The sequence below is a fragment of the Paroedura picta genome, chromosome 2 (genome assembly GCF_049243985.1).
Source record: "Paroedura picta isolate Pp20150507F chromosome 2, Ppicta_v3.0, whole genome shotgun sequence".
Taxonomy (NCBI): domain Eukaryota; kingdom Metazoa; phylum Chordata; class Lepidosauria; order Squamata; family Gekkonidae; genus Paroedura; species Paroedura picta.
The window spans coordinates 64,117,041-64,131,025 of NC_135370.1; the positions used below are offsets into that span (position 1 = coordinate 64,117,041).

The window sequence follows — 13,985 nt, forward strand, 5'->3', positions numbered from 1 at the left end:
GAAAAAGTACATGCAATAGTCATGGGGTGCTAACCTCAAAGCTTTACGAGCATTTAATGGACATGGTTCTGTATTTTACAGAGGAAAATTTGGACAAGTCTTCAGACTTGTTGAGAAGAAAACGGGAAAAGTTTGGGCAGGGAAATTTTTTAAAGCCTATTCAGCTAAGGATAAAGAAAACATAAGGCAAGAGATCAGCATTATGAACTGTCTGCATCATCCCAAACTTGTCCAGTGTGTAGATGCCTTTGAAGAGAAAGCTAACATTGTCATGGTCTTGGAACTGTAAGTATAAACCAGACAGTAGTAGGAAAAGTAATGGTGCATTCATATATCTGTTATATTTTCTAACAAATGAAAATTCTGCTTTACTGATGGGATATTCTTTTGAAATTCAGGTATTGCATTCTGTATGCATGATATGTTCAAATAGTGAGATTTTATTCACATTTTCTTTGAGTCTTTTGCTAAACATACATATTGATGATATATCATCGGCCAAGAACCATTATTGAATATGACTTCTTCACCAGTTTTATGGTTACTTTGTGTTAGCATTTAACAAGTGACATGTTTTGGTAGGCCTGGAGGCCTGATTGATTTGGATTTATTTGGATCTTCCACATCTGAGCCATCATCACTGCCAGAAAAGCAAGTGCCCAGCTCACCTGAAACACATCCACCATTAGAGCAAAGGAGAGCAAAGACAAGAATTTAAAGATGGAAGATGTAGTGCTCATCTACAGGCTTGCTATTGCAGGGAACTGGAAGAAGAAGGGAGATGTTCACAAGATGAAGGCTGAACGCAGGGCTCCAGTTGCTAAAAGTAATCCCAGGAACAGGGCTTGGGGATCGTCATGCCCTATATAAGTAGTGTGCAACAGCAGGTCAATGTGGGTGCAATGTGTGCTAATATTAGTTCACCTTTGCACAGTGCCCACCCAGTCTTCCCTGAAACCCTGACCTTCGCCTGTTGGATCTACCTCCTGACCATGCCTTGACCCTTTGCCTGCCTCAACATTCGGCCCAGCCTCTAACCACAGTCCTGATTGCTGCCTACCCTGATCTTGGATTGGATTCTGACTCTGCTTCTGACTGCTGCCTGTCTAAACCTTGGATGGTATTCTGACTATGCTCCTGACTACAGCTTGCCTTCACCTTGGACGTCAGGCTGGAACACCCTGATGCTGTGCCTATCCTGCTAAGAGGTACACTGTATGGAATAAAAATGGATGGTCAAAGACGAGATTGTACAAGATGGGGCCTTGGGAGAGACTCATTGGGTTGGACTGCAGTCAAAAGGGTGATGAGGTACTAAAAGGATTCTACACACTTTAAACTGAGACTGCCAGCAATGAATAATCTCATACTATTGGGATATGCAGATGCAAACTAGACTGGAGAAAGATCAAACCTAAGATCCACCAATGCTTATGTATTTTTCCATGGGGGTGGTGCTATAAATTGGGGAAGTCATAAGTAAGAAATTGTTGCCCACTCATCTACTGAAACAGAATGTGTATCTGCTTCCAAATTGTGCAGAGAATCAGGGTGGCTTATAATGCTACTGAAGGATTTTGATATGAAGGAATATTTGCCAGTTCAGCTGCTAAGAGGATAACCAGAGTTGTATAGCCCTCTGTCTTTCAGAAAGGAACAGCATGTGGGCAAAACACATTGTAATCAGGGACCAGCATGTCAAGGCTGTCCAGGGACAAAGAGTTGTCTGAAATGCCCTTAGCTACGGATAGCAATTGTTGAAACTGACTTACTCTCTGTTAGGAGATTACTTCTTTATACTGAAGTTGTTTTTCAAAATATGAAAATTGAAGTCTCTTGATAAAGCCAAAGAGTGAAACGTGTTGGGATTTATATGAAAGAATAAAGAAGAATGGAAATTTGAAGACTCTGTAAAAGTCATTTTTGTACATTTGTCTTTACCATATTGGTATCCCAGTGTCTCTGTACTTACCCTTTTCAGAAAGGAACAGCATGTGGACAAAACACATTGTAATCAGGAACCAGTATGTCAAGGTTGTCCAGGGACAAAGAGTTGTCAACCTACACAACTGTCCCATTGAGAAAATAACAGTGAGCATATTTACCAAATTGCTGTCACAAGACAGATTCCAAGGCCTGCGTGACAACTGTAACATTGTGAACTCTGACAGCATACAGAGTCAAGAGGGAGGATTTGAGTGCAACTCAGCATGCCTGGACATTGGGGGCATTACATCACTCTAAGTGTGTATAGGGGTTCTCTTTGAATTGGATCACTGTCTTTGTTTTAACCAGTAAACTGACCCCTAATCCCCCCTTTCTCGTCTGCTTTTTCCTCTCACTTTCTGCAGTGAGAGAATGCACATGACATTCTATGGAGACACATGTTTCTATGGATCTCTCCCATAGAGACAATGCCTTCATATTCCCACACACATGATACTGGATTAGCTGGCCATTTGTGATAAAGTACTATTTAGATTAGGTTTCTCTCCCTCCTTTCAGTTGCAACCTGAATGTGAACTAGATCTACTTTGATAAATGTAAGTTTTTTGCAATATTCTTCTCAGGGATTTATCGTAAGTATCATCCTTCTATGACTGGGCAAACTCTTCTATATTAACCAAATATCCCAATACATATAAGCCGTTTTTTCCAGGGGAACTGATCTCTGTAGTCTGGGTATCAGTTGTAATTCCAGAAGAACAGTATGACAAAAAAAGGGAAGAAAGGAAACAAAGGTAACCCAAAAGATTGAGACAAAAAAAATTAAACTAGAATATGGCTAAGTGTGCAGTGGGAATATAAAGACAATAATATATATTTAATTATACAATCCAAAGTGTTAAAATGTCATTTAAAAACACATTCATATGGTTCTGCATATAACTATTTATGCCTAGTATACAGACCAATGTCCAAACATGTGAATACAGGTTAAAATGTATAAATTGTATCCTAATATAAAAACCAAACATGTTTCAACTTTCACAGTGGTTCAAACAGAGCACTCCATACAATAAATAAAGATATATATAAAACTCAATATATGCAGAATGGATCTGAAACTCTTCTTATACATATAAGACCAGGGATCCCCAGCCTTTTGGCACATGGAGGCTGCATTAGCGTGCCCAGTGCCAGAGGGTCAGATCTTAAACCAAAATGTAACAAAATTATTAACCTACTGAGGGTGATAGCAGCAGACAAGCAGGTTGGCACAGAAAAAGGTCGGGGGCTGCATGCAGTCTGCGGGTCTCAGGTTGGGGACCCTTGTATTAAGTGGTGATAAATATTCTGAAGGTTTCACATGGGCAACTCTTCAAAATGTGCAATATTTCACATGCCCAGTCCACAATACTCAAAGTTCAGATGGAGTGCTCAGGTACAACATGCAAATAATTAGCTAATTATCACCATGTATTCCATGGGTGAACATCTTAGTGTAAGCAAGGTATAATTTGTACATGACAAATTCCTAGTTTAATTTTTTCATCTCAGCCTTTTTGGTTATCATTCCAGGAAATCTCCAGGCACCATCTGTATGTTGGCAACCCTTCAACATGATAAACTAAATTAGCTCACATCTATAACTTTTTGGTGTTTTATTTTTATTGTTTATGCTGTCCTGAGAATCCACTTGGGTCTGTAATATGGTTTATAAATATTTTACTAAACAAACAAGAAATATATATTGCATGTACCAAACTGTGACTACAGGAAGGGTCTGGTAGCACATTCTAGGACTACATATACAACCTGAAAAACATGGAATATGTATCTGATTAAGACTAGCAACTGTTTTTTTTCCTCTGCTGCTTGTATTGATTGTTGTATACTATTTTTTTTAATCCACAAGTGATTATTTGCAGTTGTCCATTCTTTCTGGATATTTATAAGCCCATATGTGCCCACACTGGGTCTGTCTGCAGCACAGGCACCCTTCTTCACCTTTGGGGTTAGGTTTTCCAGCCATCATCTGGCAAGCTCTGGGTGAGAGAATGGGTGAGGGGAGGGGATGATGTCATTCAAGTGGTGTGGTGTCACTTCCCCCAAAGACCAGGAAGTGACATAACTGCATCATCACAATACTTTAGGATTCATTCAAAATTCTGGGCTGTTGTGCCAGTATGGTGTGTTGTCAGCCATTTTCCTGGTTTGCTCAGCATTTTCCCACTGCTTCCCAGCCGCATGGCAGTAGGCAGAGGGGCGGGGGTTTGTTGAAAGATTCCCATTGAAGGTTTCCCAATTAGAGATCAGAAATTTGTTCAGCTGGCCCAGTTTTCAAGCTGCTGATCATAAAAGGCCAGCATTATCCCAGAATTATTCTCTCCACAAACAGAAGTACTCTCTTCTGCCACCATCAGGCCAATAGCCATCAGTGCACTTTCTCCATATTCCAAACTCTTATTTTTCCAAGCTATCATGGAGTTAAGGGAAAATGTAATGCATCTTTCAGCTACCACTTGCATACATTTAAAGCTGCTTATTGTACTCTGGAGAATGTCAGAAACAGCTTCTGATGCTGTGTGAGGCAACTGCTGCTTAAAAACAAGGCACTCAAACCCCCCCCCCCCCCATGCACATGTTGAGAGTTGCTGGACTGGAGTTTATGTACCAGAACCCAGATAAATTGCATAACTTATTATTCTCTTTTTCATGTGATCATTTTTGTAGTAACAGCTGCTTTAAAAAAAGCCCATTTTCTTTCTTCTTCAAAACGTTTGACCAGAAGGACAGCTGTTTTTTGTTTTGATACACTGGCAGAGGGGAAAGGGATAGTCTTGCTGTTTTGATTACCGGAGCAAAAAGTAATACGTTCTAAGCAAGACAATGCATAGTGTTTGTTTAGATATAAAACTTGATCAAGTTAGTAATTGCATGTGTGTGTATACACACACATACACACACACATTATTTAGCTTGGAATTGGAAACTGGCAGTACTAATAGAAAATAGGAGAATTCATTAGGTGTTTTGGATTCTGCACTATCTTGCATAACATTAATTTCTTCTACTTCCGAATCCTTCCCTGTTCCAAAAAGGAATAAAAATCAAGCAATTCAGTCGTGTTAGTTTTAGATCTTAATCAGTTTTATGGTTGTATATGTCTCAAGGTATGTGCTGAATGTTGAGCTAAGCTCATCTGCAGTCATGGTTCTTTCACATATTTTTCATCTGCAGAGTGTCATGATTTTCTCCGGAGGTGGTCAGAATGGTGTATGTGGAATTCCCAGGTTGTCATCTTCTGACTGCCTATTAGAACTTTGTTAGATGCATCACAACCTTCTTGATCTCATCCACAATTATTTAAAGTAATATCTTGTAATTCAGAACACTTTTGTGCATGCTGTGCAACAAAACAAAGCAGCTCCTTAAAAGAGACTTTATTAAAAAATTCTCATGAAGCCAGCTTATATGTCTGTGGACTACTCTGTAAATGCCTAAAACAGGGGAAGGAAGCACAAAAACCAGAGAAGACACAGGAGACAAAGTCTGCAGGGTGCAAATTCTCAGTCTGTTTCAAGCATTTTCTTCAGAAGAAGTTTTAAAGCACAGAAGTGCGTGGCATAGCATTTTTTCATCATTGTGAAATGTTATCATTTGGAGATGTAGTCAAGTCTTCCTGTGTGCTGAAACTTGCAAAATAGAGAATTGACCAAAATCTCTAGGTTTGGGAGGCAAAGTGACTTCCCATGGGCCTACTGTGTTTCCATATTGGGAACCACTGTGCCCCCAACATGCATACAGGGAAAGATATACAGAACATTCTTTGCTCACAACCAAATAGCATGCTTCAGTCCCCTTCACTTACATGTGTTGGCCAAAATGCAGGCAAAGTATCATGTGCTTGAACAGACCATGCACCGGTAGGCTCTGTCCTTGCCGCCTTGTACATGTGATCATAGGTGGTAAAGGTTACCTTGGAAGATAGCCCATATATCTGTTTTACTATTGGAAGACAGTGTGCTCCCATCCAAGCTACTTTTGCGCCCTTTCCTGCCATAGCATCAATGGCTACTATTATAGAGAAAAATCTTGGCAGTGATTGTGATACAGAATTGTCATGGAGGTATAATTTGTTCTCTTGCACAAGAACTGAGATATATTTTCAGCAAGCAAATCCAGTAGCTATTTTGATTGAGTACTTCCTGTGAACAAAAAGTCAAAAGTTACAGATGGTTTTATTTTAGCTTTATAAGTGAGAGTTGTAATCATCTCTATTAGACAGTTGAAAAGACCATTTTTTCCTATTGTTTATTCTGTGATGGAAATGCAAAATTACATTTGGCATTAAGATTAAATGTTGACAAATATTCAGCCATGTTTAGAGTGCGCAGCATCTATCTAAAACAGATTTTATATAGAAAGCTGCTCTTTCTGCATGTTACATTGTGTTTGTATTAATACACTATAAATCTTTTTCCATGTTTTTCCTTTGTTTAAAGCCTGACAAAAGTTCAGCATACTACATTTCTGGTATAGTTCTCTTACTGCAAAGAATAAAACACTAGCTTGTAGTTCTTAAACAGAGAGCCAGTTTGGTGTGGTGGTTAGGAGTGTGGACTTCTAATCTGGCAAGCCAGGTTCTATTCTGCACTCCCCCCACATGCAGCCAGCTGGGTGACCTTGGGCTCGCCACGGCACTGATAAAGCTGTTCTGACCAGGCAGTGATATCAGGGCTCTCTCAGCCTCACCCACCTCACAGGGTGTCTGTTGTGGGGAGAGGAAAGGGAAGGCGACTGTAAGCTGCTTTGAGCCTCCTTTGGGTAGGGAAAAGCGGCATATAAGAACCAACTATTCTTCTTCTTCTTTTATTCAGACTGCTTTTTAAAGGAGCTAAGTGAAAGGAAATTTGGTGCCTAGAACTAAAAGATGTCCATCATCTGTAGAGGTTTAGTTTTTGCTTTTGTTTTGTATTTATCCACAAGAGGAAAGACATGAGGAGTCAGAGGAGAGAGGCTTTAGGGCATGGCAGTGAATGAATAAACAACAACCTTTATTTCATTCAATTTCCCCACTTATTTTCATCACTCACAGTAGGAGGTTTTGCTTCATTTTTAACATTTATTTGGGAGTGAATTAATATTACCAATCACCTGATGCATATTCTGTTTTTTTTGTGAGTATTTCTCCTCTTGGTACCAAAGTCAGAATCAGTATGAATACAGATGTACTGCAGAAAATGTAGAGGGGGGGGGCATATTCTCTTGACTGTAGAGAATAAATGCTTGAGGATTTTTTATTTTTATTTCTCTCATGCAACACTGTAGCTTGAATAGCACTGCCATGAATAGAAGACACTTTCCACATGTGGAGGTGGAATTTGGATCATACTGTGTTGATTTTTTTTTTAATTTGGTTTACTTTTGTCCAGATTTGTGATTTTTAGATTTTGTTTGAACAAAATTAAATCTAAGCATTGTAGTTTTAATTTGTATATCATAGATCTGGAACTGCTGTATCCTTTCCTTATCGCTTGAAATCAATCATTGAATACAATGCCCTGAGCTGGATTTGGGAGGAAAGTATAGAAATTTAATAAATAACAATAATAAAAATAATAATCTGTTTCTTGTACTTAAGAAAAGTTTGGGGTTTTTAAGTTGACATCTACCAAGTTATGTTATCTCTCAGAGTAGCCTGTTCATTGATTTTTGTCAAATATGGGCAGTGATATGTCTAATATTCTAGTCAGTGATATGAGTATTTGTGCAAAAAAGAAATGGTGATTCTCTATCTAGAAAACCAAGCCAAGCAAAGATCAGGCAAGGCAAACTATTAAACAAAACAATGGTTAAATGATATAGAGCAACAATTAGATTTGCCTAGATCCCCTGAGTTTATGGCATCGCCAAGCAGAATTGTTTTTCAAAAGCCAGCAGCATATCTGTCCTTTATGGAAATCAAGAATCATAGGAGGTGTTCTGCCTTGCCATCTGTAGTGTTACAGAGGTGATATAAAAAGATTCTGAAGGCTGAGAGAGCATGCATATGTGGATTAAGGGTATTAGAGACCCTTGGACATGTTTTCTTTAAGTGCCCACTCTGTGGTACACCGCAGCAAGATCATTGCTCATCTTTTGTTTTGGCTTCTTGGAGCAACAGAGGAAGGAAAAATCAAAATGCTCCTCTCAGAGAAAACACTGAAAACAGGTAGCTAAATATTGTGCTGAAGCTTACAAGTACCGTCAAACATGTTAGTACTGGAAGCTTGTTATTTGGCAATTTAATTTTTCTTTTAAACCATCCCTGTTTAATATTATTTTTAATTCCTTTTTTGCATGAGAGCTTACAGGTTTATAATATTTCGTCATAACTGTACTGTTTTTCTGAGTTTTTAAGTTTCTTTGTATCTGGCTTGGAACCTTATAACAATAAATCAGTATCTAGAAAACCCAATATCTATGTCAAAATTATTAAGGGCATGTGTGCTTTGTACAGAAAACTGACTAGCCTCTTCTTATGGAATGGGTGAGTACAATGGACTGGGGTAGGGTAAAGAAATGATGGGGTGAATACTTGGACAAAGGAATGAGTGTGTATATGTGTGGGTATGCATACACAGAGACATTAAAGAATACTGTTATTTTATGCCTCCCCCATCCACTCACCTTCTATGTAAGAATTAGAGAATTTAACATGTCTGTGTTATCTTCATCTACATGGCAAATTTACTAAGCACTGTGTTTGCCAATGTACTTACAAAGGTTTTTTTTCTGATTTTTTTTCCTAGTGTTTCTGGAGGGGAACTGTTTGAGAGAATCATTGATGAGGACTTTGAACTAACAGAGAGAGAGTGTATTAAGTACATGAAGCAAATCTCAGAAGGTGTACAGTACATTCATAAGCAGGGCATTGTACATTTGGATTTGAAGCCAGAAAACATAATGTGTGTCAACAAGACTGGTACAAAAATCAAGCTGATTGACTTTGGACTTGCACGAAGATTAGGTAATGTCTCCTTGGTCTAGTTATTTTATAGAGAATATATGCTTAATGACAACTCAGAAACTCTGATTGGTACATTCTGCTGATACTTCATTGACTATTGATCAATTACCAGGTTCAGTTCACGGTTTTGGTTATCATCTGCAAAGCCCTTAGTGGCCCCAGTCACACATACTTGCAGGATCAGCCCCTGCTATGCTCTACTACAAGAGCTTGGCTCATTTAGAACTGCTCTGGGCATGGGGGGTAAGAAAGGTCATTTCCCATAATGTCATAGGCATTATTCAAAATGTATCTGTGGCAGTAATTGTATGTATATTTTCTACATATTAGCATTACAGGCTACAGAAAATTGCAAAACTATTATAATGAATGACCATGGAGGTCATTAAGATGGTTTCCACATGGAGATATCCCTATTGCTAATATGCCTGTGACTTTGTCCCTAGTATTCTTATAACAGTATGCCTAACAGGTTATCTGAATTTCCAGTTGATTTTTTAAGTGTGTCTCTTATCATCATTTCTTATGGTGATATACCTTACCCTTTGTATTTACTCACTGAAAAGGCTAAAAAATTGCTTCAAAAAATAAAATCTGAGAATTCAGAAAACCCATTATGCATATTGTTGTAATGTTTATATCAATTATGTTTATATCAATATGATGATATTCAGTTTAAAAAACAAACAAAAAGGCTCCCTGGTGGCCACAGCAGACACAGTGTCTGGGAAGTAGCTGTTAGTCACAGGGTAGCAATCCAGCTTTACTTCAGTCTTCCCCAAAACTTTGCAGCAAAGCAGGTGTGAGATGCCAGAAAAATTGGGGAAACGCTGACAGATACATGAACGCACCAGGAAACTATGGGGAGGGGGGGGGAACACACACATCTCCAATAGCATTGAACAAGGGAGATAGAATCCTTGTGGACATGGCCAAAATGTATATAACGTCCAGTGATACAGTACTGTAATGTTTCCCCCCCCCCAAAAAATGCAAACCTGTAATCAGTTTAGAGTAGACATTGTGAGTCTTCTTCTGTATCAGGACAGACTAGGAGGCAAAATTGGCCCTGGACAAGGGCCCCAAGCCCCTGATCTGCTGCAGCCCCTCCCCCAACCAACAGGGAGAAGGAAAGGAACAGGCTCACTATTACTCCTATCTGGCTTGCCTCCACCCACCTGGAGGCCTCACTTCAAGAAGGACGTAGATAAAATTGAAAGGGTACAGAGGAGAGCGACGAGGATGATCTGGGGCCAAGGGACCAAGCCCTATGAAGATAGGTTGAGGGACTTGGGAATGTGCAGTCTGGAGAAAAGGAGGTTGAGAGGGGACATGATAGCCCTCTTTAACTATTTGAAAGGTTGTCATTTGGAGGAGGGCAGGATGCTGTTTCTTTTGGCTGCAGAGGACAGGACACGCAGTAATGGGTTTAAACTTCAAGTACAACAATATAGGCTAGATATCAGGAAAAAAATTTTCACAGTCAGAGTAGTTCAGCAGGGGAATAGGCTGCCTAAGGAGGTGGTGAGCTCCCCCTCACTGGCAGTCTTCAAGCAAAGGTTGGATACACACCTTTCTTGGATGCTTTAGGATGGTTAGGGCTGATCCTGCGTTGAACAGGGGGTTGGACTAGATGGCCTGTATGGCCCCTTCCAACTCTATGATTCTATGATATGGTGGAGGGCTGCAGTGCTGTCTAATGTCTGTGTGTGTGGGGGGGGGGTACTGGCTTATGGCGTACAAGCAGGTCGTGATGACCGTGTCTCCTACCCACCTTGCACAGGACCACTCTGAAGTTGGAGTCCCCTGGGAGGGGAGTTCTCTGAAGGGCCACCCCTGGACTTCCTGTGGTGGCCTTAATGGCCAGTCCTCCCTTATGTATACCAAAATCATACTTAAACTAGAAATGTTACAAAGCCACCCATATTCCATGTGCTTCTTAGTTATGCAAAGTTAAAATCTTTATTTTTCTTTTAATAGCATTGTAACAAATACAAATCTAGTACAGATAATCTTCCAAAGCTTTGTTTCTAATTTAAATTAGTAAAGATCAGTGACCCTTTTGTGCTCAGTTTCTGCAGGTAATTAGTTGTTGGGGAAAACAGAGATGCAGGATATTTTCCTGACCTTTTTTGGTATGTTTAGAACTCTTACATGGAGAATATGTGACTGTTTCCTTGTGTAGGGTGGCTTATTCAAAGAATCCCCCCCCCTTTGGGGGGATTTGTTTTGCATAGCATTCTCAAAGGACCACTTTCCCAAAACTCTGACAGTTCTGACATGTGAATTCTCACAAAATGATTCACTGTACCCGTTACAACATCATTTAAATAATCTATCAAACCTTGGAATAAAAAACGGGTACACTGACTTTTGTAATCAGGCTCATCCTGGAAGTAAAATTCAGAAGCTCAGGCTTTGTCTCACAGTCAACCATACCCTCAAATAGAAATGTGCTTTGGGTACAAAGCTCCTTGATCAGTTTTAGATAGACTAGTAGAAACTTTAACTCAAGGGCACACAGCTCTGTACTGAAGCATGTACACATATACCACTGTAGGCCTACTCCTAGAGCCTCTTGTGGCACAGGGTGGTAAGGAAGCAGACATGCAGTCTGAAAGCTCTGCCCATGAGGCTGGGAGTTCCATCTCAGCAGCCGGCTCAAGGTTGACTCAGCCTTCTATTCTCTGAGGTTGGTAAAATGAGTACCCAGCTTGCTGGGGGGTAAAATGGTAATGACTGGGGAAGGGAATGGCAAACCACCCCGTATTGAGTCTGCCGTGAAACTGCTGGAGGGCGTCACCCCAAGGGTCAGACATGACTTGGTGCTTGCACAAGGGATACCTTTACTTTTACCTTTGGGCCTACTCCTAGTAGATATGTGAATTCACTTTCTGCATTAGTATGTTGAAAGTTGTTCTTTAGAGTAGGACCATTTCTGCACTCATATTTTTTCCCCATTCTTGAGCCTGACAAACTCTAATCGATTTGAAGCCGGATCTTCTAACACAGTGGTCCCCAACCTTTTTATCTCCGGGGACCGGTCAATGCTTGACAATTTTACTGAGGCCCGGGCGGGGGTAGTCTTTTGCCGAGGGACGTCGCCACCGCTGCCTGCTCCACTTGCTTTCCTGCCGGCACCCCTGACTTCTTGCCGCCCACTGAGGGGCACTGCCAGCAGCAGTTGCACAGTGCCATGCTGAGGGGGAGCCCCAACCATGGCGGCCGCCAGAGAGCACCAAAGGTGAGCCAGCAGCAGAGTTGCAGGGCAGCCCCTGAGGCAGCAGCAACGGAGGAGGATGAGGAGGAGCCGCAGCCCGGTACCGACTGATCCACAGACTGCTACCGGTCCCCGGACTGGGGGTTGGGGACCACTGTTCTAACAGATCTGCAGCCCTCCTTTTTCTAGCCCTCCACTAAGACGTTGTCTTCTGCACTGTATCTTGTCCCAATTGCCGTTTTCCTGTCTCCTTCCCACTTGAAGGGGGGTGGGTGGGGGGAGAGCAGTGGTTATGTGAAGCTCCAGCCAGCACTGAAGGAACAAAAAGCTAGAAAGTGCTTTATTCCCTGCCTTTTGTCTCCCGACTCAGCTAGAGCAAGCTGTGGACGGGGCAAATGGAACACGAGGCTGCTTGTTTATTTTTAATTTTCTTCCACCTGCATCAGTGTCAGGAGAGAAGGGGGGGAGAAACTTGAAAAGGCAAATCTCTTTTTATAGAGGAGTGGGCTTTGGGAGTGCAGTCACTTAAAAACAATCCCAAAAATGAGGGCAAAAATTAAACTTGCAAGGGAATGGCAACCGGGAACCCCAGTTTTCCTGCAGTCTTTGAATTGACACCCTGACCAATCAGCAACAGACTTCCGCACTACATTAGCATTGGAGGCCTGGAGAAGGGGAAGAAAGTTAATCTGCCAAAACTGTGACATCTATACTTGTAATACTGGGGATTTCAGAGTGCTTTTCCCAGATGTAGCGAGCTATATCCACTCCTGGATATTGTGAAGAAAAGGTAGTGTCACTGCAGACTCGATAATGGATGTTGCAGAAGGAAAACGTAAAGCGCCCAAAATCAAAATGGAAATTGAATAAGGTGCAGAGGGGAGGGTTTATTTGGGCCTGAAGAGGATAAAAACTCCACTGCAGATTCAACCCAGGCCTAGTTTCTGTCCCTGGTCATAGCTAAAATTATTTTTCTTCAGTTGCCTTTGCAATTCCCTGCCAAAAATGTGCCAATGAGGAGTTGAAACTAGTATGCTGGGTTTAGACATGGACAACCAAAAGTGAAAATTCTTGGTTGACTTTGTTTGACAAGTTGAGATTGTATAATTTCCCCCAAATTACCTGTGAGTGTTTTAGGGAAGGTAAATGTTACTAGAAGGTTGTTTTCTAAACTCTTCCTTCTGCATTTTTAACAGAAAGTGCAGGTTCTCTGAAAGTCCTTTTTGGAACACCAGAATTTGTGGCGCCAGAAGTTATAAACTATGAGCCTATTGGATATGCAACAGACATGTGGAGCATAGGAGTCATCTGCTATATTTTGTAAGTACTTTAGCTCAGCCAAATCTCCAGAATTTCTCCGTCCCATTGATGTAAAGAATATTGGTTGCAATTCAGAATTCATTAATTTCCTGAAGAAATCCAGGCTTATTTAGAAGACCTATTTCATTCTGGATTCTTTCATCTCCTTGACCTTCTCCCACTCCTGTTCTTTGTTCCGTAGTTTGATATTTCCCAGAATATAACAAGCATACTTTGCTGGACCCTAGACCTGTTGATATGGTAATGCCTTGCTTATGATCCAGAGTGTGTCATATATTCCCTTGTTCTACTTATGGTATTTCAACATATTCTTCAGAGAGATTCATTGGTGTTCTATAGTTTGTTCCTGGAGTGTATCCATTCACTGCTGTATTAGATCGAAATAAGGTACTGTAGAAACACAGGGGAGACAAGTGGCTTTTCTGGCTGATGTTGTGAAATGAAGAATTTTTGCAAAAGGAAATTTTGGCTCCCTGATAATACAAGTAT

General features: G+C 40.8%; 1 protein-coding gene across 4 annotated transcripts in view; it reads left to right on the forward strand.

The window, feature by feature from the left end:
- Positions 1 to 13,985, forward strand: part of MYLK (myosin light chain kinase) — a 240,345-nt gene that overhangs the window by 206,312 nt on the left and 20,048 nt on the right. For all 4 annotated transcript variants that reach the window (XM_077320437.1, XM_077320438.1, XM_077320436.1 and 1 more), the window contains 3 exons: positions 82 to 285; positions 8,739 to 8,956; positions 13,373 to 13,496. In XM_077320437.1, coding sequence (XP_077176552.1) covers positions 82 to 285; positions 8,739 to 8,956; positions 13,373 to 13,496 — 546 coding nt within the window. The remainder of the gene's footprint in view (positions 1 to 81; positions 286 to 8,738; positions 8,957 to 13,372; positions 13,497 to 13,985) is intronic.